Source organism: Branchiostoma floridae, chromosome 18 (genome assembly GCF_000003815.2).
Source record: "Branchiostoma floridae strain S238N-H82 chromosome 18, Bfl_VNyyK, whole genome shotgun sequence".
Lineage (NCBI taxonomy): Eukaryota > Metazoa > Chordata > Leptocardii > Amphioxiformes > Branchiostomatidae > Branchiostoma > Branchiostoma floridae.
The window spans coordinates 9,863,004-9,890,496 of record NC_049996.1 but is presented as its reverse complement, the minus strand read 5'-3'; the positions used below and the strand labels follow the sequence as shown (position 1 = coordinate 9,890,496).

General features: G+C 40.0%; 3 protein-coding genes across 4 annotated transcripts; 1 reads left to right on the top strand and 2 right to left on the bottom strand.

Annotated features, from left to right (window-relative positions):
• Positions 1-54: 54 nt before the first annotated feature.
• On the top strand, positions 55-10,499 carry LOC118405863 (protein arginine N-methyltransferase 2-like). Of its 2 annotated transcripts, XM_035805671.1 has the most exons (11): positions 55-435; positions 3,273-4,045; positions 5,235-5,417; positions 5,892-6,053; positions 6,624-6,698; positions 6,880-7,044; positions 7,733-7,908; positions 8,263-8,392; positions 8,620-8,756; positions 9,250-9,412; positions 9,900-10,499. In XM_035805671.1, exons 2-11 carry the CDS (start codon positions 3,356-3,358, stop codon positions 9,936-9,938), a joined length of 1,920 nt encoding a protein of 639 aa, XP_035661564.1. In that variant the 5' UTR covers positions 55-435; positions 3,273-3,355; the 3' UTR covers positions 9,939-10,499. The 2 variants fall into 2 exon arrangements, with proteins under 2 accessions (XP_035661564.1, XP_035661565.1); XM_035805672.1 differs by lacking the exon at positions 6,624-6,698 and having other exon boundaries at positions 9,900-10,067.
• Positions 10,500-12,389: 1,890 nt separating this feature from the next.
• On the bottom strand, positions 12,390-13,583 carry LOC118405862. The gene is made up of 2 exons (XM_035805670.1): positions 13,190-13,583; positions 12,390-12,763 (listed from the first exon to the last, which is right to left on the bottom strand). The coding sequence occupies exons 1-2, from the start codon at positions 13,224-13,226 to the stop codon at positions 12,405-12,407; spliced, it is 396 nt and encodes a 131-aa protein (XP_035661563.1). The 5' UTR covers positions 13,227-13,583; the 3' UTR covers positions 12,390-12,404.
• A 5,689-nt stretch (positions 13,584-19,272) lies between these two features.
• LOC118405804 (tetratricopeptide repeat protein 25-like) lies at positions 19,273-27,487 on the bottom strand. The gene is made up of 12 exons (XM_035805571.1): positions 27,278-27,487; positions 25,043-25,174; positions 24,401-24,554; positions 23,888-23,949; positions 23,503-23,671; positions 22,901-23,137; positions 22,131-22,259; positions 21,716-21,794; positions 21,298-21,384; positions 20,731-20,927; positions 19,863-20,081; positions 19,273-19,486 (listed from the first exon to the last, which is right to left on the bottom strand). The coding sequence occupies exons 1-12, from the start codon at positions 27,395-27,397 to the stop codon at positions 19,320-19,322; spliced, it is 1,752 nt and encodes a 583-aa protein (XP_035661464.1). The 5' UTR covers positions 27,398-27,487; the 3' UTR covers positions 19,273-19,319.
• Between the last annotated feature and the right edge of the window lie 6 nt (positions 27,488-27,493).

The window sequence follows — 27,493 nt, the reverse complement described above, 5'->3', positions numbered from 1 at the left end:
TTGCTATCTATATTTGACTTACTGCATTTGAGTTTTTTGGTTGCGTGCGTTCAGAATCACAGCTGATCTTCACTTCCGGGGTCGAAAAAATTGTCTGCATGTGTTTAGCGAGATTTCTCATTAAGATTCATGCTCAGTCACAAATCAATATAACATTTTCCTGCTTAAGATGAAGGTCACGCTGCTGTCAAGATGAACGCTGATAGAAGAGACTTGATCCCAGTAAGTGAAAGCTAACAGTCACCTCTATAATTTTCTTGCCCCCCTCCCCACACGTGACACCCAGACTGGTAATTTCGCGCCATATGATTAGACCACAGACGAGTATCATCATTTAGGCGTAGGCCTCCATGTGTGGTGGTTGCTGTGATCATATATTGACGTCAGGTTCAACATCTAGTCGGCCAGCAACATTAAACCGGCCCCATCCACTGGGTAGGTCTGCTGTTCTGTAACATTAATATTGTGCTTGTTGTTGTTGTTGTCTCATATATTGTTGTTGTGGGTCAAATGGACTATTAAAGTGATCATGAAGGCAGTGTTTTGAAACCCTTTAGTCTTGTAGATATATTTTTGCTTATGCCATTCAATTGTTCAATTCAAAGGCTGGATATAAGTTTAATCCCAGCATCTTTGTCTGTTTGTTTAATTATTGACAGATGTCATTGTGACCTAGTGGTAAATAAAAAGCAGGTGTTTGGCAAAAGATTGACTTGCATATTAATTAGTAACTTGATCGGCTAATTTAGATGTTAAATTTGAAAATTCAATTTGCGTCAACTCCCTGGTGGATACCAGCCATGGAATATATCCCAGATGTAAACAACAACAGTCATTGCTCCCTAATTCTTGCTTTTCACATCATTCCCATCAAGCAAGTGGGTTATATATAATCTCCTTGCATCAAGGTAGTCCATTATCATGTAAGTGACAAAAGCTCCTTGGTTTTAGACGACTGTGAATCTCTTAAAAGGATCACCACTCTGAATGTTATAAGAAACCTGAGTCTTTTTAATAATTAAAGTTGTAACATTTGGGTTCAATTCTGTGAATTCTTGTTGTCTTAAGTAATTTTTCCCAAAAATATTTTGAAGTGAAAAGATGCAGCTCATCATAATGAATTGTCTTACAACACTTGACATTTTCTTCCTGCTGCCTAATCCCATAAACAATGCAAATCTTTTAGTGTCAAATAGATACTGTAAATGCAGAAATGTTCGTGGTGAATTAATGTTCACGGTTTTTGCGGTGACCACTTCACCGCGAACTTAAAACCACCGCGAACATTTATCTATTATGGTATTAGACTGCAGTCTATGGTGTTACCGCAAACTTAAATCCACCGCAAAAAGTCCTTTTACCTGCTACCGCGAAATTAAATCCCCGCGAACTTAAATTCATTTACAGTACCTTAGAAGGCTGAACTAGGTTAAGGTAGCAGCTTGGGGTGGGCACTCGGGAACGACCTCTCGGCACAAAACGTTTTTGTTTTGTTGTTGGACTTGTTCAAAATACGGACCTGAAAAAAATCAGTGAACTGGATTTTGTACTGTGGAAAATTACCATTATTACTGATATTATACAGGCAGCAGTTTACACCTTTTGGCGCTAACCGGTTCAAGAGCGAAGTAGAGTAGAGTTTATTATTATTATATTAAATTATTTCTACCTAGTTTCAAATTCAAACATATGTAGATTGTACTTGAAGGCAGGATTTTAAAATGCTAACGGGAGTCAGACTCTCAGCCAAATAGATTGCTTTTGTAGAAAATTGGACCATTGTTTTGACTTTTGTCCTTTCAGAAATTTTCACAAATAGACTGAACTGACCTGATTCTCTGGATATGAAGTGCAAGTGTTGCTGACTATTTTTTACCCATACTTACCCCTAGTGCTGCAAGTAATTAAATCTGAGAATGTACTTTGGTTACTGGTGGTATAGTGATGATGATAAGTTATACAATCATTCATGTCATTCCTAATCAAACAAAGACACACAGATTCTTTGAAAGTGTAACACCACAGGTCCTAAAGAAAATAACTATATTATGATGAAAAACCATGGTTTTAGGTATTTTTTTTATGTATAACCTATTTTTTTTAATGTATAACCACAACAACTGCAAATCAAGTTGCTATAAATCTTAAAGTTGAACGATGATTTGTGCAATTGAAGGTGAGCAAGTTTATCTATATCTTAAATATTAGGCAATCTAACAACCAATAGATGCCATTCACATGGCCCAACATAACTGCAATGCAGGAAGCCAAATATATCCCCTAACCCTCCAGATCTGCTGCAATGATATACGGGCACTAATTCCAGACAGTCATGGGGTCCTCACGTACTCACATCAAAATCAGAATGTACTCATCAATTATGCATCGCTTGATTCTATCAAACCTTTAATTAAAGATGCAATCAGAAGATATGTTACATTTTATTCTGGTGGTAGCTAATGCGATTCAATAATTAAGTATAGCAAGATGCTACAGTAATTGCTTGATATTTATTAATGAGCTTGTTATAAATTCTGTTTATCAAATTATCCTTAATACAACAGTATGATGTCGAGGAGTTATGATGTTTACAGCATTTTTATTGCAATCAATGCCGCCAAAGGCTATGTGTAAATGTATGTGCAGTTGTCCAACAGTAAACAAATCATTTAACAACAACAGATGCTAAACTATTATATACAGTAGCACTGTTGCAGAATTTCTAGCTCAGTTATTGTTGGGTCTAATTATAAGCTAAGTGTTTGTGACAGCCACGTCGTAAAGTGAATTCGGGGTCAGGGTCCACAACGAGATCAATCCCTTGTTGGGATATCTTTATCACTGCCCTGAGCGCCATGTTTGACACACTCGGATCACTTATCTCACCATAAGGCCACTTGATCTGTCTGTGACAGCCTCATTTATTTCAGGCTGGTAACATCTGTTGGAAGATTTGTTTTATCTCATTCATCTGGCTGAAGCACAGAGGACAAGTGAAGTACGCTCGCATATGGCAAGCTTACATGTACATGAAGAGATTGTCTGGACTCATTTTCCAGTTGATAGCATTTCTTTTGATGTTTGTATCGCTGCAAGCTATTGCTGAACCAGGTAATGTTTGTTTATTTAGATCATAAAAAAATGTGAAATTCAATAGGGAAAAGAATCTTATTTATGCAGGCAGATTTTGAATTTGGAACAAAATGATAGCAATGTGTCAAGCAGTTTGTTGTGTTGTCCTAATGAAATTTTTCAAATGTTTTTATTCACAGCAATGACTGAGCAAAAGCAATTGCAGAGAGGCCACTTCTGAATCGAGATAATGATGTCTGGAAAGTAGTCAGCAATGTGACACATGACTCAAATAATGGAGGAGGGTCAAGATTGCACTGTAGGCTGCTCCTCCGAGTGTTGCAGTGAAGAAACATTGTCCACATGCAAGGAAGGCGGACACTGCAAGAATGGGAGCTGTTTGCAGCCTAACGCAGCTATGACCTGTCTCAGAAAGGATGCACAAGGCAACAATTGCTGCCCAGATGACTCTGTGTCATCCATAACTATAACAAGCAAGCTTCCAACAACAACATGCTGCAAGGATGGACATTGTGAACCCACAGATACTTCCTACAGAAATCTCATGGGTACCAACACCCAATCCAACAAAAACAATTGCTCCGGTACTGATGGTGAAGAAGGGAATTCTGTGCCATATAGTGACGAAGCCAGTGCCGTTTGTGGGTTGAAACGTCAGGATGTAATGGAGTCTAAACCGAGCACTGAGAGTGCACCTTCTACAGAGTGTGATGCTACTGAAGTGAAAACCCTGTCCCAGCCTTCAGGGAAAGATGCCAAAGACACTGTTGAAACTGTAGCGAATGGGCCTGAGGGCATTGACCACCGAGAACAACATGGAGAAATATTAGAGACAAACAGGAAGGCATTACAGAATGGACCAGGGTCTGGCTCAGAGGCAAAAGATGATGAGGCAGCTCTAGATGAAATTGTGACAGCTATTGACAGCTTTACTGCACTGGATGATAACCAGGTAGGTATTGAAAATGATTGTAGCTCTTTTTTTATGATACGAATGAATAATATTTTGAAACAGACTTTGGATAGGGAGGTGGATAATTCATTCAATTTGTTAATTAACAATTGGCAAGGAATATTTCCTCGAATTGAATCAACAATACAATTTGAATGAAAATCTTTTTTTTACTATGATCCCTGTCCTTGGTACTGATCAGACAACATGAAGTCAAGACATTTGGGACATGTATGTAAATACAGTCAAACCTGTATTAGCGGCCACCTTTGCATAACGGCCACCTGCCCATAGTGGCCACTTTTTGTCGGTCCCTTGGATTCGTAATGATTAAGAAATAGGCTTAGCGGCCACCTGTCCAACGCGGCCACGGCCACACGATTTCCGGTCCCGCAGGTACAAAAACACTGCCGATTACGGCCACGCGGACCGCTGATCTATGTTTCGGCACGCGTTCGGCCATATACAGCTGCCGTATCGTCACCCTATGCCGGATTTAAAACCTCTTTGATTTATTTTCAAAACAAAACTTCGTAAACTGGCGCTACCCATACCCGCCGACAAGCGAGGTCATATAACTTATAAGGTCAATAGACGACACCAATATTACAGAGGTAAATTGCGTTAAAGTTACGTTCTAATACACTATCGCTTAGGTTAATTTTTATCACAAAAACTTTCTAAATGAATTGTTACAAAGACAAAATGATATGAACTTCAGACTATGGTGGATTTTATTCTTACATTTATTAAGAGATAAGTCTAAAATGACGAGACTTTTCTTGTGAGTACCACATTAGCATAATAATGGGCGAACCTGACGTGTGAACGCGGGAGGGAACACACGGACGGCGAAGTATCAAAGGATACAAGACGAAAGATCAAAGAAATATGACGATAACGGTCTCTTCAGACAATATCAACTGTAGAACATTTAAAACTTTTTATAGCTTTTGTTTTCTTAATACATATAGTGTAAAATCATTGCAGTACATGTACAGTACTGTATTATGTGAATAAAGATCAGTGGGTACTAAAACCATGTGTAACTTATTGCTTGTGGTCAATTAATTAGCATATTCTCTATAGTGGCCACCTCTCTATAGTGGCCAATTTTGACCAGTCCCTTGAGTGGCCGCTATAGACAGGTTTGACTGTATGTAATTTTTTTCTTATTTTTCTCATCCAGCTGAGTTTTAAGAGAGGGGACCAAATCCATGTCATCTCTAAAAACAATGAAGAGTGGTGGTGGGCTGAGCATAATGGTTGCTATGGTTACATACCTGTCAATCATGTCAGCCCTAAGACCTTGGAGGAACTGGAAAGTGAACTTTGGCAAGACGATGAGTACTTTGGCTCCTACTCTTCTTTGGTGAGGAACTGAGGATTATTTTTAACCTTGCTGCCTAAGCCCGTAACTGGTACAAATGGCTATATTATATGATTAGCAAGATGAAGGTTATATCTAGTGAAAGATGACATAGATGCTTGAATAGAAATGTCATAGATTGTAAGCTAAACTTAATGCAGCATATTCCATTAAAAGATTATCTCCTGTTCATTACAGATAGAATTTTTTTTTATGGTTTGTAATTGTTTCTAGATATTAGATCTAGATCTACTACGTTTTATTGGATTATCAAAACAACAATTTTCAAAATTCTTTATCCCTGCTAGTGTACCATCTTATTGTCTATCAGTGAATGGCTCCTCATTTAGTGAATTACTTATTCTAAGTTAGAATTAGATTATCTTATAAGGGGAACTATTATAATAATAGTCTTTTAGTACTTGGTTCAGAATGTCTTTTGTAAGCACTATCTAAATAAAATACTTTGAACTGTAGAAACTTCAGTTGGAGATGCTGAATGACAAGCCACGGACTCTGGCCTACAGGACGGCCATCGAGAAGAACGCGGAATTCCTGAAGGACAAGGTCATCATGGACCTGGGCTGTGGAACTGGTATCCTCAGTCTCTTCTGTGCAAGATATGGAAGACCAAATAAGGTTGCAGTGTCTTCTGTTTATTCTTACAATAATCTATAGTTACGAGTCCTGTTGTAAGCCCTCTAACAGAGATCAGAACCCATGTGCTGTGACAGGAATTCTAGGTCAAAGGTAAAGTCCCCAAAAGAGAAAACAGTCCTTGTCTCGACCATTGTTTCAATTTGCATAACTATATCCAGACGGGTTTTGTTTTTATTTTCGGGGCCTTTACGCTTTACCTTTGACATATTACCTAGAATTTCTGTCACCGTACATGCGTTTTGATCTCTGTGAGGCTTACTGTTGTTAAGAGTTATAGGAAGAAACATAAAGCTATGGTGACCATGAAAATGAAACATTTTGTTCTGTATAATATCTCGTATCATAATGCCTTTTTTTCTCATCGGCTTCTAGATACTTAACGCTGATTGGCAAACTTACTTCAAATGCTGATTAACATTTCCCTAATCAATTCCCTAAACTATGCCCACCCTCTTGCCTCGCCACTGCACTGCCTCAATTTACATGTGCTTCTTGTTTCTTCCTTCCTTCCTTCTTATCTTTCTTTTTTCTCATCTTTGACTGCTGAAGAATAAGCTAAAGGAGCTTTGCTGTGGTCTGGGCGGCCTTAGTCTGTTCTGTGCACAATTTGCACAGCCAAAAAAGGTAACAAGCCTATTGACAGATAAAGTGCCGTTCATTGATTAGAAGTGAGTTTGATGTATGAAAAAAATCTTCTCAGTGATTGCTTTTTAAATTATTCTTTCCCTTACATTTGTTACAATAATGTCTGAGAAGTCTGCAGTCCTATTGACTTTCCTTGTTGTTTTTCCTTGTTGTACTGTAGATCTATGCGGTGGAGGCCAGTCGAATGGCAGACAAGGCAAAGAAACTGATGCTGTATAACGGGTACTGGGATGTGGTGAAGGTCGTTCACGACCGAGTGGAGAACATAACTCTGCCTGAGAAGGTCGACCTCATCATTTCTGAGTGGATGGGCACACTTCTCCTGGTACATAACTCATCTTGACACATACATGTGGGGTCACTGGGGCGTGTGGCTTAGAGGCTAACAGACACAAGATTGAGAGGTCTTGGTCTTAATTCCTGGCATTCCAGACTACATGTTTTGCTATTGGGAAAGGCACTTTACATGACCGTAATATGGGTATCAGACTTAGGCTGGGAAGTTGAAAAGTGGTGGAAGATGAGTGGTGGGCATCATCTTCCAATACTGTGCATGATAGATTATCACCCACACAGCCTCAGAAGGGCCATACATAACCCAGCATCTTAGCACCATAAACAGCCATTTGTCAAACTGCACTACACCAAGTTTATGTTCTGAAGATTTGATCCGTATTTATTACTTTTGTGTTGGAAGCAGGGTTGTAGCCAGCACCTGTCCTTCCGTCCTTTGACAGAATTTTGCATCAAGGGACGGAAAAAATTTTGCCCATTCTGTCCTCTGTGAGCAAAATTTAACCCTCAAAATGCAGGAAATAGTGTTCCAAAGGGTCTATATTTCAAAATTTTCCTTGAGAGCATACCCCCAGACCCCCCTAGGAATGCTTCACCAAAGCCATTCAAAATCGAGGGGACGGAAAATGTTTTCTGGCTGGCTACAGCCCTGGTTAGAAGAAAGTTGTTCTATGATTACTACCAACACATCTCATTTTTTTCATAATCCTATGCTGTAGTTTGAACTCATGGTGGAATCCGTGCTGATAGCGAGAGACAAGTTCCTGGCCCGAGGCGGGGTGATGTGGCCGTCCCACGCCAAGCTCTACCTCGTGCCCTGTCGCGCTCAGAAGCAGTACGATGAGAAAATTGCTTGCTGGGAAGACCAGTACGGGTTTGACTTCTCACCACTCATGTAAGTTCCTGTAAGTTCCTGGAATGATGTTGGGATAATTCATTGAGGAAAATAGATATTGTATTGAGGAATATATACTATTGGCTATTCTGGCAAGGAACTCGTTGTCTTTGACCTGGTTGTCCTGATGAGTGCATCATTATTGAAGCCTTTGAAAAATGTGCTGAACACATACTTATTAGGTATCTGAAGTGTGCATACCTTGGAAAATGCTGTTGCTGTAGATGATGATGAGATCTCCTTGAATTCATTGCTCAACTTATTTGGCGGTATTATGATTAGTGGCGGTATTGTAGTAATGGATGTTAACATGTTAACAAAGACATGTAACTTTATCTTTCTTGTTTTTTACAGTCCATCAGCTAAGAAGGAGTTCTTTGGCCGCCCTGTCTTTAACCATGAGCTGGATCTTCAGGACTGTCTGGCAGAGTGGGAAACTGTGTTAGTCATGGACATGAAGAGATTCAGGGTGGAGGAGCTGGAGGTACTTTTTTTTCTATGTCTACCCTGACCTCAGCTTAGCAGCTGAATCACAAGGGTCTGGAGTGAGCTGCCATTTGGCGCCACTCAAGTGACCTCAATACGACAGTAATTGACAATCAAGATGCTATTGTCTGTTATATGCTGTAACAGAATTAAGACTGAAGATTTTACCAATTTTGTTTTCACATGACATGTATTGGCCAATAAAGAATTTACTATATTTTTCAGGAGATCACCCAGGAATTTGAGTTCCAAGTGACAAGAGAGGGAACCTTCCATGGCTTTGCTTCCTGGTTCAGTGTAGACTTTGGAGGGTTTCCCTCCTCAGAGCCACCGGTGGTGTTAAACACTGGACCTGAGCATGAGTACGTTAAGACCAAGATATCCAACAGTAGAACATATAGTCTTAGAGGAAAAATTAGATAAGGTGTATGCTTATAAAATGTGACTAATTTTAACCTATGTACAGAGTGGAACATATTACAAAGCTATTTCATGATCGCCATCTTCACTACCTTTACTAGAGGGCTTACAGCCAAGCTATATTGTACCATGGAAAAAGAACATACAATGCACACACACACAAACACATACACACGCACACACACAAACACACACACGCACACACACAAACACACACACACACATACTCTCACACACCAGGGGATTCCCTCCAATAAACCATGTATGCACATAATATCATCCATTGATGTAATGTTGCTTGTTGTACATGTTAATGTAGCTCCATACAAAGCTGGCACATGCACGCCACAAGCATCAGCCTATATGGCTTTGCTCAATGTAGATTAGCGACTTTTTCATCCATCCCTAAAAAATGATAATTTTCCTTGTTGTCAGGATGACTCACTGGAAGCAGGACCTGTTCATGATGGACCAGCCCACTGCAGTGGAGGAGGGGGACAGCATCGTGGGCAGCATCCTCATCAAGAGGAACCCGGAGTGGAGGCGACACCTCAGGGTCATGTTTACATGGGAGGTGCTCAAGGCTGGAGTTAGATGGGTAGGTGTTTCGTCAACATCTTGAATACAATCAGGAAATGTTTTGCATTGTGGTTTTACTAATTACAGAGGCTGTCTTTAGGCCCATCCTTCCGTTCTAGGATGGAAGTTTACTTGTCGGTACATGTATTTAAAAAAAACAACTGAAATTCATGACAATCATGAACGTATATCATCATAAGCTTCAAAAGACATTTAACAATGGAAAACAACTTCTTGATTCCAGAAATGTGCCATTTGCCATGCCAAACTAATTGTTGTTGAGAACATTAAGTTTTGAAAAAATGAAATCCCAAACAGTATACAAATGTACCTTACATTATTTTGTACTTGTTAACTTTTCCTCAGAAACAAACTAGAAAATTTGTTCTTCTGTACCAGACAGAAAGTTGGCATGATTAATTGAGGGAGAAGAACAGCTTGGCAGTCCTGCCTATTATTTACTAACAATGTAATCACTGTGTCTGTTGCTCTTCTTTCTGTTTCAGGGGACCCAGAAGCAGAAACAGTTCTTACTATGGAGATGAAGGTGAACCCTGTGTGGGGATTTTGAAACCACTTGACATTCTAATTACCAAGCAACATTAAAATTTTGATTTTCAAAATGTTTGGGCTGAATGATGATTGGGCTGAAATTATATCGTCACAAAGGCAATCTTTTGTCAAAATTCTTAAATGTAACCTGCCATTTCTTGGGAAGTTTTGCAAGTAATATCTAACATATGAAATATAGAGAAAAAGTGTAATATCTTTAATAGCTTAAAATAATGAACAACCACAGAAAGGCCTGGAATATTTATTGCAAGTGAAATGCAGAACTTTTGTATTGTCTAATGTGGAATGCCATGATGCTTTTAGATTGTATGTTTTTGTCTTATATGTTATGTCCAGTGATGAGTTATGCATGTACAATGTATATCATAACCTGTAGACTGTAAGTGTGTATTTTCCAGTGATGTAGTTGAAATGTAAGGTTTGATTATGCTCTTTATGTGGAACTTTAACATGTCAGTGTTGTCAAAAGTGTGGTACATAGCCATGAAAAATATTGTTGCATACTGTCCATAGATACATGTACAGTGATACAGGGCTAAAGCAAAAATGACACTCATCCTACAAATGGAAATTGTGATTTTAACCTACATTTGGAGTTGAAGTGTTGCCAAATTTGGTGACTAAATGTTATATCATCTTCACCTTGTTCCATCCCCATCTTGAGGGTCAGGGACTGTGGTAGCTTATAAGTTAAAGTTACATGTACAATCATGTTATCATTGACAAGCAAAAAATGTCTTTGGTCTTCTTTAAGATCACAACGTTGACTTATGTTGGCCTGGCGATACAACGTGTACATTGAATTTCTCACGATTATTTAATGCAACATCTAATATTCATTATCAAAATCAAATAGATCTTTTTTATCAGTTCTGAAATCTTGAATGTCGAATCTTAAAGTGTTTTCTTATGTATTGGAAATTGAAAAAGGTGACTGTGTACTATTAATTTGCATTAAATGTAATGTGCAATATTTGCACATAATTATCAATATGAAAACCCCTTGGGTAAATCTATATGTAGTAGACAATCGTCACAATGGCAATCTCTTGTCAAAAATCCTAAATGTTACCTGTCATTTTAAGGGGTATTGTTCAAGACATTATCCCATATATGGGAGACCATAGAATATAGACTGAGTATGAAGTGTCCAGTGTGTGCCTGTAACCCACTCTGTGTCTATATCAATAAGTGCACTACATGTTCCTGTGTATGTGATCTAATTTTAGGCTGTATATTTTTGTATCAAAGAAGTTTGTGAATTTACGGGACCAACTAGTCTATGTATGGATGGGATAGAAGATTGTAATAATCAGACAGGAAATTTGGGAAGGAGTGTTTTTAAACTTACTTCCACTGTACGTGTAACGCTAGTTCACCTTTATTCACGGGGTGACCTATATCCGTTCTTTATAAGGTATTGTAACAGAGTATGTCAGGGGATGGATATCAAATGGGCAATATTTTCAAAATACAGCATTTTGGCATTTTAAACGTAAATACCCGTTTCATGTAATACTTTGGATATAGGTTAACCCACGGATAAAGGTGAACTAACGTTAGCGTGGTTTGTTCACCAGGGAAACCAGTCTTTAAAGGTTTGAGAGGGACATTTCTGGTCCTGCTGCAATCAGACCAGGCTAGGATATAGCAGACAACATTACTCTGTCCAAGCTAAATTTTTTGTTTTTGTCAGAGACCCTAATACAGAACAAATGTGTGCCATACACCAGTTGGATAGCCACAGGCAATGTAAATTTTCCTTCAGTCGAAACAAAGTACCTATCGCCAGAATGATCACGAGGAAAATCCTAAAATTTGTTGAACCACTTTGTGGAAAAAGATACAAGAATTACTTTGTATGTAGCAATGTGTTTATTGCATATTCCTAGATCTGTGATCATGGTTATCAGTATTTTCTTAACCCCCTAGATGTTACTAGTAACATATATCTGTATTGATGTGAAATGTATTTTGTGAAAATTTGAATACAAGTCTTTGTGAAGTGCCAAGTGTTGTCAGATTGTTGTTCTTTGTTGCTTGTATATTAATGTTCAAGTTATTGTAATATCAGCAGGTTTGAAAAGATGAAGATTTAAACCTTGTTGGCTAAGAGCCTGACAACTTATTGTGCCATTAAAAACTTCCATTCTATAATATGATACTCTTAGGTTAACAAAATGAAACCTTTCATCACAGCTAAGTGCAGATTTTATACATTTCAAAATCATAAACTTTAAGGATAATGTGTTAATATTAGTTTCACTTAGATCTACCTTTGAACTTGAATAATTTCTTTAGAAGAGAAAATATGTAACAACATAAGCCTGGACTTTCAGTTGCTTTAAAAGCATTTAGTAACTAATGTCACATGCAAAGTGTTTCCATGTCATCTGATATGGGATTTTCAGCATTTTGGGGTTGCTGTTTCCAGGCCTCTATCCCTTGCTGCTTTCTTCCTCCTGGAGTTTAGTCATCAGTGCTTTCAGCTCCTCAGGGCTGATGATGACATCATCACGATCGCTCCAGGGGTCGGCGTAGTCCCCAGCCTCCACAATCGTCACAGGTAGAACCTTCTCATTCCCTTCAGCTTCCACACAGAAAGTCGCAGGCGGCCCCTTCTTGTCTTCAGTACCGTCAGATTCCGGCGCTTTGTTTTCCTCATCCTCTGGAGTCTTCTTTAAGAAGCAGTAGCATTGGAGGATGAAAAACCCCACTATCCCGATCATGAAAGCGTAGGACAGACCCAGGAGGAGGCGGCGCACGGCTGGGTTAGCTGGCAGGCCGTTGATGACAGCTGGAAGAACAGATGTGTCATGGTTTACAGATGTTATTCCAGGTTTGGGAATTGGTATATTTGTGGAATATACATGCACACAGACACAAACATACATACATACAGACACACACACACATACAGATAGACTCTCAAACACACACAGACTCACATAAACAAACACACACACACATACATACAACACACACACACACACACTGAAGAAATATTGTGATAGCATAATGAATAGACTGTATGAAGTGCTTTCATTATGATATTTGAAAGTTACATGACATATGCATCAATTTGTTAGCAACAACATTACAATACTTTCATCAGATCCCTGTCAAAATTTGTTGATGAGAGCAAATGTTGAATTATAACGTTAGACATTTCACAAACAGAGCTTTTAAAGTGACCAAACATAAAACTTTAGAAGTGCTTTACCATGTCCAGTCTCAAATGCTCCCAGACGACACATCATGTTATGATGACAGTCAATCGGCGTTTCCTCATTCCTCGATTCTTTATGGTGTGTCTTGGCTGGAGGGGGGTGGTGGCCAGAGGCTGGTTTCTGAGGGTGTTTGAGATCATTGTGTGGGGGCTTTAGTTCATGTTTTGGGTGAAGTGCGGGATCATGCTGAGGAGGAGGGTTGGGATGTTGTGAGGGACCATGGTCACGGTGGGGAGGAGTCTCAGGGGCATGATGGGGAGGAGTTTCAGGGGCATGATGGGGAGGAGTCTCAGGGGCATGATGGGGAGGAGTCTCAGGGGCATGATGGGGAGGAGTCTCAGGGGCATGATGGAGAGGAGTTTCAGGGACATGATGGGGAGGATTGTTGGGGGCATGATGGGAAAGATCCCCAGGGGCATGATGGGGAGGATTCCCAGGGGCATGATGGAGAGGAGTCTCAGGGGCATGATGGAGAGGAGTCTCAGGGGCATGATGGGGAGGATGACCAGGGGCATGATGGGGAGGAGTCTCAGGGGCATGATGGGGAGGATGACCAGGGGCATGATGGGGAGGAGTCTCAGGGGCATGATGGGGAGGATGACCAGGGCTGCCATGATGGGGAGTTTTGTCACAGTTGCGGATATTTGTGTCCCCACGATGGTTGGGAGGCATCCCATCATGCCCATCAGGTGAGCGCCGGTGCAAGCTGTGATGAGGCTTGTCAGGAGGGTTGGCCAAAGCAGGATCCTCCTGTTGTGCAGAAATTACAGCATTGAATTGGACATCAATAAAGTGCTGTTTCAGTTCAATATGATTGTCACATCTCCACTGTGTACTAAATGGTAAGTTACCAAACAGTTTCACATCACCATCATAGCACATATTACAATAAATCACAATCAGTGATTCAAAGTGTATGCCAAGGGTAATACCAAAATTGTTGCAATGCACAGGGTTTTATGTTTGTAATAGTGTGAAAATTGGGCTTGCCAAACTTTTTTTAAAAACTTCTATTGACGACTAAATATAATCATCTTACAGAGACAAATGTTCGCATACTGATTCTGAACAGTCACTCACAGTTTCTTCACGCCCAAACAGCCGATCCATGATTGATCCTGCACAGGAAAAAGTCACAAAGTACAAAAATGACTTGTCAGAATACGTTGTCAAATCACAGCATGCTTTTGATCTAAACTACCAAACTACAGTCTTATTAGACATGGTTCGAATTTTGGACATCTTATGGCAGTTTTTTTTTTTTTGCCAGACAGACTTGAACAAAATCAAAGTATAGCAGCTTGACCGCCGATATTAGCGTCAATCTATTTGGTAAGTATGTTGAATATTTAAGGTGCAATATTCCTATCTCTCAAAGAAATGACTAATTTGTTCATCTTTACCTAATCCAACAGCGGTGTCCTTGTCTGAGCCCTTCTCCTCACTACCGTCCTCTTCAGATGAGGAGCCCAGGAACCAGTTGTTGGCTGGAAGAACGGAAGATATTTCAACACTCAAATAGATGCATACCTTTCATTAAATCACAGCTATCAAACGATAAATGAGGAGCCATGAACTAGTTGAAGAAATCTGTATTCTGTCGTAGTACGTGCAATAAGCTTGTTTGTGAACAGCCCAGACTTTTGTTCTCCGTTCTTTTGTTCAGTAAAGGGCACTTTAAACTGTATCATAAAATCATTTGTGAACTTCAAATCTAAATACTGTAGAAGCCAATTAATTGCATAGCGGATTACCGCGCACTTCCTCAAATTGCACTGAATCCCCGAATCCCAATCCGGTGCAGTCCAGCTGGATAACTTCGCAGTATTGCACCAACATGATAAATGCACGAACTACGCTGGCAAATGGGGTGTGCAATTTAACGACTTCACCAGCCAGGTATAACGTTAACATTAGGTCCTCTAAAAGTGGAAAGATCAGATACTTTTGTATTAGATGAGTATGTTTCAACTATGAAATGTAATGTCGATTCCAACGCACTTTCTTCTTCTGATGCTGTATGGTAGCACCAGGGCGCGTTCGGCACGCTGAAGGGCGAGCGGTAGCAGCACCCCATGTCGATACACTCCCGCTCGCTGGTCTTCCAGCTACCGCAGGCCTGCCGCTTCTCTCCCGGCACGCTGCACGAGTCGTACGCTACACGGGCAGAGTTTCAGGAAACGTGGTTGAAATACTGAAGAAGAGGACTTTAACGTGTTAACCCTTGTTCACCTTTATCCGTTCTTTTTAAACACAATGTATTTAGGGATAGCAAGTCGACAGATGGTGGTTTCAAACTGCAATATTTTGAAAATAATACAATTTGAAACTATTGTCCGTCGACTCGATATCCCAGGATACCCTGTTTAGCAACACAGCGGATATAGGTTACCATACGGATAAAGGTGAACTAAGGTTACAGTCCTCCAACCTCTAGGAACTTAGTGTTTATCCCTACAACGCAAATCAGAATTTAGGCTGCGATGTTTGACATATAAATCAGTCTCACTTCTTTCATACTTATTAATTTCTCTACAATGAAAGATTGTAGTGTTATTCAGGGAGTATTTTCATGGCAGTAAAAACGACGTGGGTTTCCTCATGGTTGGTAATAGCACATTCAGCACCAAGGACAGGTCCCAAAATTCAAACCAGCCAATCAGCACCAAGGACAGGTCCCAAAATTCAAACCAGCCAATCAGTACCAAGGACAGGTCCCAAAATTCAAACCAGCCAATTAGCACCAAGGACAGGTCCCAAAATTCAAACCAGCTAATCAGCACCAATTACAGGGCCCAACCTATCAGTGTCACGTCAGTGGGACTTATCAGTGTCACGTCAAATGTCAACAATAACTAGACACCCTCTAACCCCTGACCAGCATGGTTCCTTATTTGTAACGTGTTATCAGACATTTACGGGAGTTGTCTTGCAGTGCTAAAGAATTCGTCACAGTTTTCGATGGGTGTTTGGTCGACGTTGCATCAGAATTTCGTCCGTTGCATGTCATATCTTTTGAAATTCCGACACAAGATTTTAAACGTATAACGTTATAGATATTATCGTGAATACGCAAAAACTACCTTATACGATACGTTCTGTCGAAACGTTACTCAACGTGGTGTTCAGATGTAAACAATCATTCAGAATAAAGGACAGGCTCACGATTCAAAACAGCCAATCAGCACCAAGAACAGTGATCAACCTTCGCCATACTATACCCCAAAAGGGGCAAATTCACTGTAATCAGTGTAATGTCGTCATTAATGACGTATTTGGGCATGTGTGTGTCAGGAGCAGACAGTGCCATAAATTCCAATCAAGGAGATTTCTTCCGTACTTGTTTACGATAAGGCCAAGAATGCGTCCAATCAACTCCATAGTTTATCATCTCACGGCACTCTGTGACGCAGTGCAAAATTGTGTTTCACCATTCTGTAAAACTCAGGCTCAATCAGCCACACTATAAAAGCGGATGGGATTCTTTTCTTGGCTGAAGCTAAGAATTTGGTACACTTCAAAGTAGTATTACAGACGGCATGCCCAACCTGAACGACAAAACATTTCTAACGCCGCTATCAGTCACACATTCGGGGCCTTCTCATGATTCTCATGTTCCCGACCGCTCCCCAACGGAGTGTTACAAGTAGCCGGTATCCATCCTAGCCTATTCCAGATCCAAGAATAAGACTTTTACTTTTCTTTAAATTTCGTAGTCGGCTGACGCAGACGACTTTTAAAGATTGACAACTCCAAACAAGAGATAAGCCTGTTCACGGGAGGCCATATGGTCATTGGCGCCTACGTGTGACAGGGGTTTAAAGCACCTGTGACGTACGTGACGTACGTTAACTACAAAATAGCGGGCAATAAAACATAAAAGGCACTATATGTGAGACAAGTAGTGACTTGTTATGTGTGATTTTAACTCTACTAATTCTATCTCTGATTCTCAAAACGGAAACTTGACGGAGAAACACAACATTCCATACCGTATGGAATGTGTCCATACCACTTTTGCACCCACACGAAATAGCACCATGATCTAGCCTTTACTCTCAATATTCAAGTTGTTTTCTTATTCGCGTCCAAGACCACAAAGTCTAGGCGGAGCTGTTTCTTGATACTCTTAATTTCAAAATAACAGCATTTACTCCTTGAACTCTTGGAGGTCAAAGTAAAGTAGTGTAATAATTTTACGTATAAATCGATAGGGTACAAAACCTGCTCTCCAACAAAATTTCCTGAGTGTTTCCAAAATCACATCCAGCTTGAGTATTTGGCGTAATGAAAATAACTGTATACTATAGATCAACTTACCCTTCTGGCCGGCGACGTTGACAATGTAGTTGATAAATAAGGCGAACCCGAAAACCTTAAGAACGACCATGACGGCGATAGTGGCGTTTTGTTTAGCAGTCCTTCGTCCTTCCTCCTCCTCGTCTTCTTCTTCTTCCTTCTCTACGTTTTCCTCGTCTTCGGAAATAACTTCTAGGCCCTCTAAATAGCCTTCGCTCTTTTCCTCTGCGTTGTCCTCTTCTTTCTTTTCCTTTTCCTCGACGTCTTCAGCTTCGCCGCCTTCTACTATGTACACCGTCAAGAAGTTAATGCCACTTGCCATCCAGCTAAAGAACAGGTGACCAACCTCCTAAAATGTTGTCACGGGATATTGTGGCTGAGAAGGTGTCCATAAACTCAGTATTTACAAACTCAGCTGCTATTGGCTAACGCTTCTACTAAGTCCGAACTGGCAATTTCTATCCAATAGAAAGACTCCTCTTATGTCGAGGCGAGCGCAATCTGCAGCACATGTCCCCATGATACAGCAAACGTGCCATGTTGATTGAAAGTCCTGTACATAAAATGAGAATTTGTCTCATAGTTAACGGGTATTTCTCTTGAATATGCAATAGTGGTTGAAATTTGTCACTGACAGGTAAGATGGGTTTGAACTTTGCTGTTGCTTTACTGGCGTAAATGTCTGTGACAAAGTTGTCTCACACTTATCAGGTATGTTCAAGGGGATATGATATACAAATAGTGGTTGAAGTCTATGACAGTAAAGGTAACATGAGTTGTTACCTTAAGGTCAGTGAATAACTGGATTTATTGGTGACATGACGTCAACACAACTGACGTCTCCTGTATGGTACATTGCAAAGCAACTTAACATTTACTACATGTATGCAAATATCACCCAAGCAAAAATATGCAACAGAAATATGTTCTAAATAAATTTTATTTTGCATAATGTGTACAGAAACTGCATGTGAACAAACAGAACTGAAGTAGGGCAAAACGATTTTGCAATATACAAGTTGAGATTTTCATTGAATATTCACATCACCCAAGCAGCATCTCATTGGAAAATCCACCACAAGATATAAGAAAATACAGTTGATTATCAACATAGCATAAACAAGGAGTAAATGCCTTCTGGCAATGATAACTGGAGGTAATTGTAGAATTCAAACTCTCCAAATTGCTCAGCACTGGTTATAATTAGTAACGTTATATCTGATTATTAGTCTTCACTTGAATGTGGCTCTTATATTCTGTACAAACATTTCACAATAGCCGGTTGCATAGATCTTTCTGATCACTTAATAACCAGTATATTTACAAAATACAATGTTGATACTAGATCCAAGCACTTCGGAATCCTATAGCACTCTTGCTGACTAGTTCCTATATTGTTCTTGGGACTGGAATGAGTAAAGGGAGATACAGAAGTTAGGACTGTCTTAAGCAAAGGGGACTGTTCATTTTTCACAACACATTAGAGGAGGATAGGCAACATTGTAACAGTACTCTAATCAAGTGGTTCTGTTGGTCACTACTCTCTATGTAGTCAAATGAACGGTCCCCACACAACAAGAGCATTTTTATGGGCTTTGAATTATTCAAAGTTGGCTGTCTGGCTCTTAAATGCTACAGATGACATTCTCAATGAATGCACAGATGGATTTCTGTACAAAATGTTATTTGTATGACAGTAATAACTGATTGCTTAGTGTTTTTTGGTCATCGTATGACTTCAATTTGTTTTTATATTTTCTGTTTCTTTTTGTTGTCCTCGTCGTCTTCTGTAGGAATGTCCATATCCCAGAACTCATCTCCCCCCTACTCATCCGCCTTCTCCTGGACCTCAAACTCCGGGACAGGCGATGCCCCGCCCTCCTTTGCCGCTGGCTCCTCCTCCTGAGGTTCCTCTGTCTCCTCCTTAACTGGTTCTTCTTCTTTGACGTCATCTTCCTTGTCAAAGTCTTCTTCATAGTTAGCATCTGCTTCTGTAGAAAGCAAGAAATTACAATCATATACTTTTGGGGTCTAAAATGGATAAATCACATCAAATCTGAAGTGACAGCAAAAATGGTAGAGCTTTTTTTAACTCCCCAAGACAAGCTACGTGACTGCGTAATGTATTGACAGGGATACAATGATATGATTTTTTAAAAATTCAGAACAAAAAGTAAGCAGGACTATGAATTTATACTAAAACATCATGTGAACATCTGAATATAACACGTTATCACAGCAATGTTATCTACAAGATACACATGTTATACTGTCATGTGTACAGAGTAATATCATTCAATAAGATTGAAACCTAGTCAGATTGAACATGTTTTTCTTGAATATGTGATTTGCTCAAGTCATTCTTACCTGGCTCTGGCTCTGGTTCTTTCTTGTCATCATCCTCTGTCTTCTGGTCTTTTGCAGCGGAAGACGGTCGACTGTCCTTCTCTTTCTTGGCAATACGGTTGTTGACGTCATCCAAAGCTCTCTTGATGGCGACTTCTGCGGCCGTGTCTCCCTGTGCTTGTGCCATTTCAAGCGAACGTTCAAACGACTGCACCGCTCCTTCTAGTTGTCCTTGTCTCACTGTACAGAAATGGGACACAATTAAAAACAATAAGACGGAGATACAAAGTCATGTAATTCTTAATCTGTATGTTGAGCTATGTAAGTTACAGGATAATTCACACATTCCCAAATTTCTGTCAACACAGTCAAGTGATTTATGCATTCACAAATATTGTCGCTGCTTGTAAGACAAATTTTTGGCAGTATTGGCATGGTCTCCTGTGGATTGTACAGACATAAATAGGAAACTAAGTATCCGACAATATCATTCCATGTTTTCATGAAAGATGCACTTCTTGAAAAGAATATCCTGCATTGGACAAGGTCTACAATGATTGTCATTTGATCAATCAAAGTCAGTGTACATCCTTATGGTACAAACATAAATGGGAAAACAAATATGAAACATTATCATTCCATGCTTAACGCTAATTCACCTTTATCCGCGGGGTAACCTATATCCGTTGTTTCTAAACATAAGATATGTAGGGACATCAAGTAAATGGACGGCAATGTCAAATTGCAACATTTTCACAGTTGTATAGTTTGGAACCGCCATCCGTCGACATAATGTCCATAAGTACCGTGTTTTTAGAAACAACGGATATAGGTTATCCGCGGATAAAGGTGAACTAACGCTACATGAAATAAACATGACAGTACCAACCTTCTGCCTGAGCGATCAGAACACTTGCGTTCAGCTGCCAGACATCATCTTCGGCCTCCTGGGCCTCAGCAAAGGACATCTCACCGTACTTGTGAGCTTCGTCGTTCTCGTTTAGCTCCAGGTTGCAGCGCCCAATCTCATGGTACAGCCAGGTCTTCTCTAGAGGAGTCTTTGCCATAGGTAGTTTGCGCTCCCAGCTATAGAAAGAAAAGGAATGAATGATGCAAATGAATCCAAGTGCAGTTCAAAGATATTTTGATAGGAGGTGCTGGTAATAAGCATTCATGGATGCTATTATTCATGCTATAACATCACAGAACCCACACATTATAGAAAAAGTAGCTTCCACTATCTCAGGAAAAGAAGTCTAACCCAACAAGTTACAGTTTAGAGCTTTTAGACTAAAGTTGACATATTCGATACTGTTCTACTCGTTTGTCTTACATGTTTGTCCCCTTCTTATGTTAACTGCAATTAACCCTCAGGCAAGAATTTGCAATAAACTACTATATATCATTACATATGATGTAATTCCACAAGAAGATTTCATTGCTTCCGAAATCTTACTTTTCAATTGCCTTCTCAAACTTGCCCATCCTTGCGTACACTCTGCCGAGGTTGTCGAGGGCTCGCGATCGGGCATCCTCCAGATTACTGCAACACAAAGATACAGGATTTGTTAATCAACATAAATTACATCTAGTGGCTGTCGTAAAAACTGAATAAAACTTCTGTTCGCACAAATAAGGTCAAGAAGTCTCTGGTAAGGTATAATACTGGATTTAATGCGATATTGACTCTAACCTATTCTACAGCAAGCTAGTCTACAAAACTTAAGAATAGAAAAAATTGAAACCAATTCGTGTCATGTTACTTCTGGAAGCAGACACAAAAAAATGTGCCTCTGTACTTTGATTTGTAGGTAAAAGATCATCCAAAATATCATATTTTCCATGAGGAGATGCATGACGGAAAGACTACTCACTGTTTCTCTGCCATGTCCATATCCTTCTGGTGATGTTGTAAAGCATCTCCCATCTTTCCTAACTCCAGCAGTGCATTGCCTGCAAACACAACAAACAAATCCTTGTTAGAATCAGTAAAAATACCACAGTTATTAAGATGAACAATGAAAAGAGCCAGACTTAATGGAAGGACTTTAGCATGTACAGATTGTATACATGTAATATATGATGTAAATTTGTAACCATTATTGTTTAATAGCTAATGTTAGTGATTGTATATAATATGTAACATGTACTTTTCCTCCCAGGGTTAGCTCTTGGCAATAGCCCCTGGCTAGTTGGGCAACCCTAGCTGTTTGTTAACAGCTGAACAAATAATGGAAGGACAATTACAAGAAGAATGGGGAGGTGGTAGTATAAAGAACAGTTCCTTACCTATACAGCTGTGTAGATTTCCTACAACATCAGGCTTGTTGGGGACGTCATCCTCCGACCAACTGTCAACTGTCTTCAGCGTCTTCTCAGCCTGCTTCAGACTCTCCTCTGCTTTGCCTTCTGCCAGGGCTATAGAGAACAGCACATTGTTAGATAGTAGTCAGGATGCAGGGGTAGCTTGCACACTCTTCAACTCTACAAACATGGGTCCAACTCCCAATAGGTACAAGATTATATCATGTTGAGAAACAAGATTTGTATGATATCATTATATTCAACATGTTATCATTATTTCACTGTGGGTCCACTGTCTTCTCACGTGAAATTTTCATGCAGGCACAAAAGTTATACATACATTTTCAGCACCAAGGACAGTGCACATTGAGATTTTCTTGCAATCATTACAATACAAAGTTGAAAGGATGGGTATTGTACGGCTGTATCTGTAGGTATTGGAGCCTTGTTCAAGCTCTTGACATGATCTTTTGGGTTGGTAGTGTCAAAATCTGTGTGTATAGAAGGGCTGCTTAATTTCCTTAGCTAATGTGCAGCATCAAATGATAGCTGAAGGCTCCAATCTTATGCATCAGTTGCAAGGCCATTTCAAAGTGTGTACTGACCTTGGTGCTGAAACTGTTGTTAAATCTTTTTGTCAAAATAAAATTTCCCTTTCCGAAGACAAAGGGCCCCCTTGTCGTGCGTTTAACTAACTAAGCACTAATCCCTTACTCATCTTGTGTTTCATACAAAGATAACCACTAATCCCTTACCCTGATCGATTTCTTCCAGGTTTTTCAGGATGTAGTTAGCAGGGTCAGCCGCGGCTTCCCTCACTCGTGGTTTCTTCTGTCTCTGGAAGCCCTGGCGAGCGACCACCTTGTCACGTTTCCGGGCGTACATGGGCTTCTGCTGGCGCCAGAACTCCGTTCTCGTGTCCAAGTACTGGATTCCGTCCGTGACAAGCTCGTAGATTGCCATGCCAGTCTGCGAGCTTCCCTTGATCAAGTCTGTTTAGAAGAGTGACAACAAGTTTCTGGTTAAGCTCCAAGCTTTGGTTGGAATTGCCCTTCATCTCTTAAAAGCATACAGCTACATGCATATAGTATACTTTGATGACAGTTTTGGAAATAGTTTGTAATGAATAGTTTGATAAAAATAATAGTGCATACCAAGTTCATATCTCAGAAGAAAAAACTGCTATATTCCGTACATTAAGATGATACAAAATATCTCAAAATGGTTTAAGGAGAGCATTTAACAAATCAACTGTTGTAGATATATGACACAAAAACACAGTTGAAAATGACAGATTTTTTTAAATATTTTTTTACATGGTATGCTTATTCTTTGCTTCCTCCTAAAGATGTCTCACCTTCATCCTTGAGGAGTTTTTCCAGATACTCCTTGTCAGCGTACAATTCTCCAAGGAGCTGTTTGATTGTCTTCTGGTTTTCCTTGGGTTTTGGCTTCTGTTTGTTGCTCTTCTGTGTTGTTTGTTTCTGTGGTTTCTGGTACGCTGGTCGCCGAGCTGCTTTCTTATTCTGTAACAACAATTTTTTTATCATGATTAACAATTTTCACTTTGAAGGTTTTTTTTAACCTGCTGTTTTTGCTCCTAAGTATTCTTTTAACCTAACTTAATCATATTGATGTCAAAAAATTTTGATTCGTAAAAGTCTCTTTTATTTAGATCCTTAGTCTTATAAGTAATGAAGTTAAGAAAGTTGTCATAGGATGTGGTGAGTTTGTGTACTTACATCTTCGTGCTTGTTCAGGAATGAAGTGTCCCCCTTGTTTTCAAGCTTCACTGAACTTGGAGCTAAATGGATAAAAGAAAAAAAAAAGTGAATATTCAACAGCTTCAGCCAAAGGCTTCAGTAAGGCCATAGATATTTGTAGTCATTTACAAATTTCAAATACCATGGCAAAGGTTCAAACAAGCCCTTAGCATTGGATGGTAGACAACAGAAGGCTAAAACTAGATCATCATAAGCTGTGCAACACAAGCCTGCTGTCAACAAAAGTGAAACACGAAAGATGGGCTACGTTTGGACACGTACTGAGAATGCCAACCAACACACCTGCCCAGCAGAATTAGGACCATTGCGGTCAGAAAGAAAACTACGGGAGCTAAGGAAGCTCGCGATGAACAGAACAAAGTGGAGAGAGTTGAAGAAAGACTGATTGCAGCTGCAGGGTGTCCAGACCACTGCAGCAGCAGGACACAGTGGACTACTACTACTCTAGATCATTGTGTGCTAGTGACTCACTGCCGACAGAGTTGTTGATGGCCTCCTGTGCCTTCTGGATGCCCAGTCTGAACTCGTCCACTTCAGGACGCAGCTTGTGCCCGCGGTGGTAGAACACCAGGGAGTGCTCAAAGTCACCCTTGGAGTACAGAGCCTCTGCTTTCATCAGCAAACCCTGTGGAAATATGAGGAAAATCAACAAAATGTCTTGGGGTTCTAGAAAATTTACAATGAAGTGTGGAAATGGAGCTTAGGATACACTAACATGAGGGGGCATTACTATGCCAGACATTCCCCTCTCCCAATACTTATTTGTTCTGGTGCCCCAACATGCATGTTAATTACAATGTATGTAACATAGTTTGGGTGTTTTTTTTTTTTTTTTTTTTGTTGGAACATACTAGGGGTATCGGAACATTGGGGTGTGTTGGAACATAGGGGCATTATTACCCAAGCATGTTTGTACAGAATTCTCTTAAAACTCAAAAGTGCAAAAGTGAGCAAAAATTGCTCAAAACTGATAGCCAGTAAAGAAGCACAATGCACTGTTAACTTGCCCCTTTTGCAATAATTCCCTGCAAATTTTTCAACATGCATGACTTGCATTTATCAAGAGTCCCTGTTGGGGGATTTACACTCAGTTTGGAAACTGTGTAACCGTACCTTGATGTACTCTTTGTCATCCTTCAGTGCTGCCTCTGCGTCTCGCAGCGCTGCATCCGAGTCCCCGAGAGCGAGGTAACATTTCGCCCTGGCCACCAGACATGTCTTGTCCTCTGGCTGAATTTCCAGTGCCTGTACATGTGTAGGAAAAATATCAGAAAAATGTCACATACTGAGAGAGTAAAATATTGAAATCGCTGAGTCTGTTTTGTCAAGCAAAGAAGGACTTGTATAATGCCAGCAAAATTCCTGATAGGCTTTAAAACAACAATATCCATGCACTGCTAGGGACTAGATTTGGCATGAGATCTTGAGGACATTTTAAGTGCACAGAATGTAGTGTTTTCACCAGTGGCACATGCATAAATTACTGGTACAGAATGTTGGTAACACATAGGGCAAGTCTAAAATTATTTGGAAAACAGCTTGTCTTTTCTATTCCTATTTTGTTGACTGTGGTATCTATTAATACCTTATGGAAAAATGCATTATGAACAGTGACACAGTTGCGCTGAATGATACAGTGCAGATATTTATCTCAAATGCAAGACTGTCACAGAACTAACTTCTGTCTAAAAGAGACTGTTAGACACAATCACAAAGGAAGGATTAGTACTGAAATATTAATGAGGATTTCTGGCCTTGTACAGTGTTTACAAAACCAGATCCATCTATTCAAACCCTGGGAAAATTCCTGGGAAAACCATTGGTTACTTAAATTACATCATTATAATCAGCTTTTCTAGAACTATTACAGCTAGATTATAATTGCACCAGCAACATATTTTCTTATAGTTACTATGATACCACCCTGTTTCTTGGATGTGAGATTACATTGAGACTTTTAGCAATTGACATGCTTTGAGGGACATTTTTAAAAGAAGAAAAAAACAGATGTTCGTCAACATATGAAATATTTCATCTGTACAGTACAAGTATCAGTTACATACACATCATTTATTGGTTGGAGTCAGACAGTAACTTAAATTTTCTACCCATCATTTCTAACTTTTTCCTTCATAAGGTACTTTAAAGGTAGCCATATCCTTTTGATTGTGAATCGACCAAACAGCATACTCTACCACTGGTGTGTTACAGTGAGTCTGACTTCATTGTCCAGTCTCTGCCAGGCCCACAATAAGATTTTTCCCAATGATAAGGCAACATTCCATCACTGTCAATGATGGTCTAAAATATAAGTCCAAAACAAAACAGAACACACCCAAAAGTTGGTAAAACAAAAATCCTTCACAACTCGAGAAAAATCAATGTGGTACAAAATTTCCCCTGCATTCAAATCACCTTCCTGGAGGTTATAGCTGTAAGAAATTCCAAGGAAATTTCTATTGTCACAGCAAGACAGCCATTTAAGAAGATGGGAAGGATTACTTAAGAAGAAGACAGATTACCGAAGAGTAGCTGGCGATGGATTTATCATGCTCCCCTCTCTTGTAGAAAATCTCTGCTTCGCCGACATACGAATCAAACCTGTGCTGTTCCGTCAACGGGTCATAAACCACCTTCGGTTTGACTTCTTCCTCTTTCTTTTCCACTGATTTCGGGTCTGATTTGGAGAATTCTGGGTACACATTTGCACGAAAGATCGCCTGGGTCTCCGCCATGTCTCGTGGTCGCCCGATGAAGTGACCCATTCAAACCACTCTCCACCTACCGCGGTTACTTAGTCACGGGGATCGTGGAAACGCCTCTCAACAACCAACACAATTTCCTCTCGCTAAGCCCTACCCTCTAATTTTCATGGTTATGCATAGTCGCTGGCTGCCTTTTGGTTGTTATGGCAAAATCAAAGGGATCATGTGTTAAATTATTACTGAGACTACCTTTTCCTTTATGAAGGCTTGACCAATACACAAACCTTTGATACGACATCTAAGCCGTTAATGAATTGATTGGTGATACCAATTATCAGAAGTGACAACCACGGCACGCAATTCTGTACAGGTTGTAAAGTTTTCATCCAGGGTATCGTGGATTCCTGTGTTAGGGTAAGGAGGGAGGGGAGCTTGGGTTTTAAATATTTATACTCTGATAATCGCCTGGAATAAGTTCATTTTCGTGACTCCGTTGCTACCGAGATGGTCAGAGGGCAACAATAGAAACCATAGAAGCGTTGCGAAGGACAAGACAGACGCAGAAGAGACAGGAGCACACCAAATAGAAGAGGTCACTCCATAGTTATGAATGACCCCTTGAGTGGTTTTCCAGATTTCATACCGTGCTGTAGCTCTCGAGAGCTTTTCTGTATTCTCCATTGTCGAAAAGCTTGTCTCCCTCGGACAGGTAGGTTACGAAGGAGCTCTTTGGCCCTTCCTCTCCTTCCTCTTTCTCGTACATATTTTTAGTTCGGAGCGTTTCTAATCGAGGAAAATGGAGTAGTTTGCCCAAAACACTGGCTACAGGTCATCACAATGACGTGTTTGCCTTGTTGCC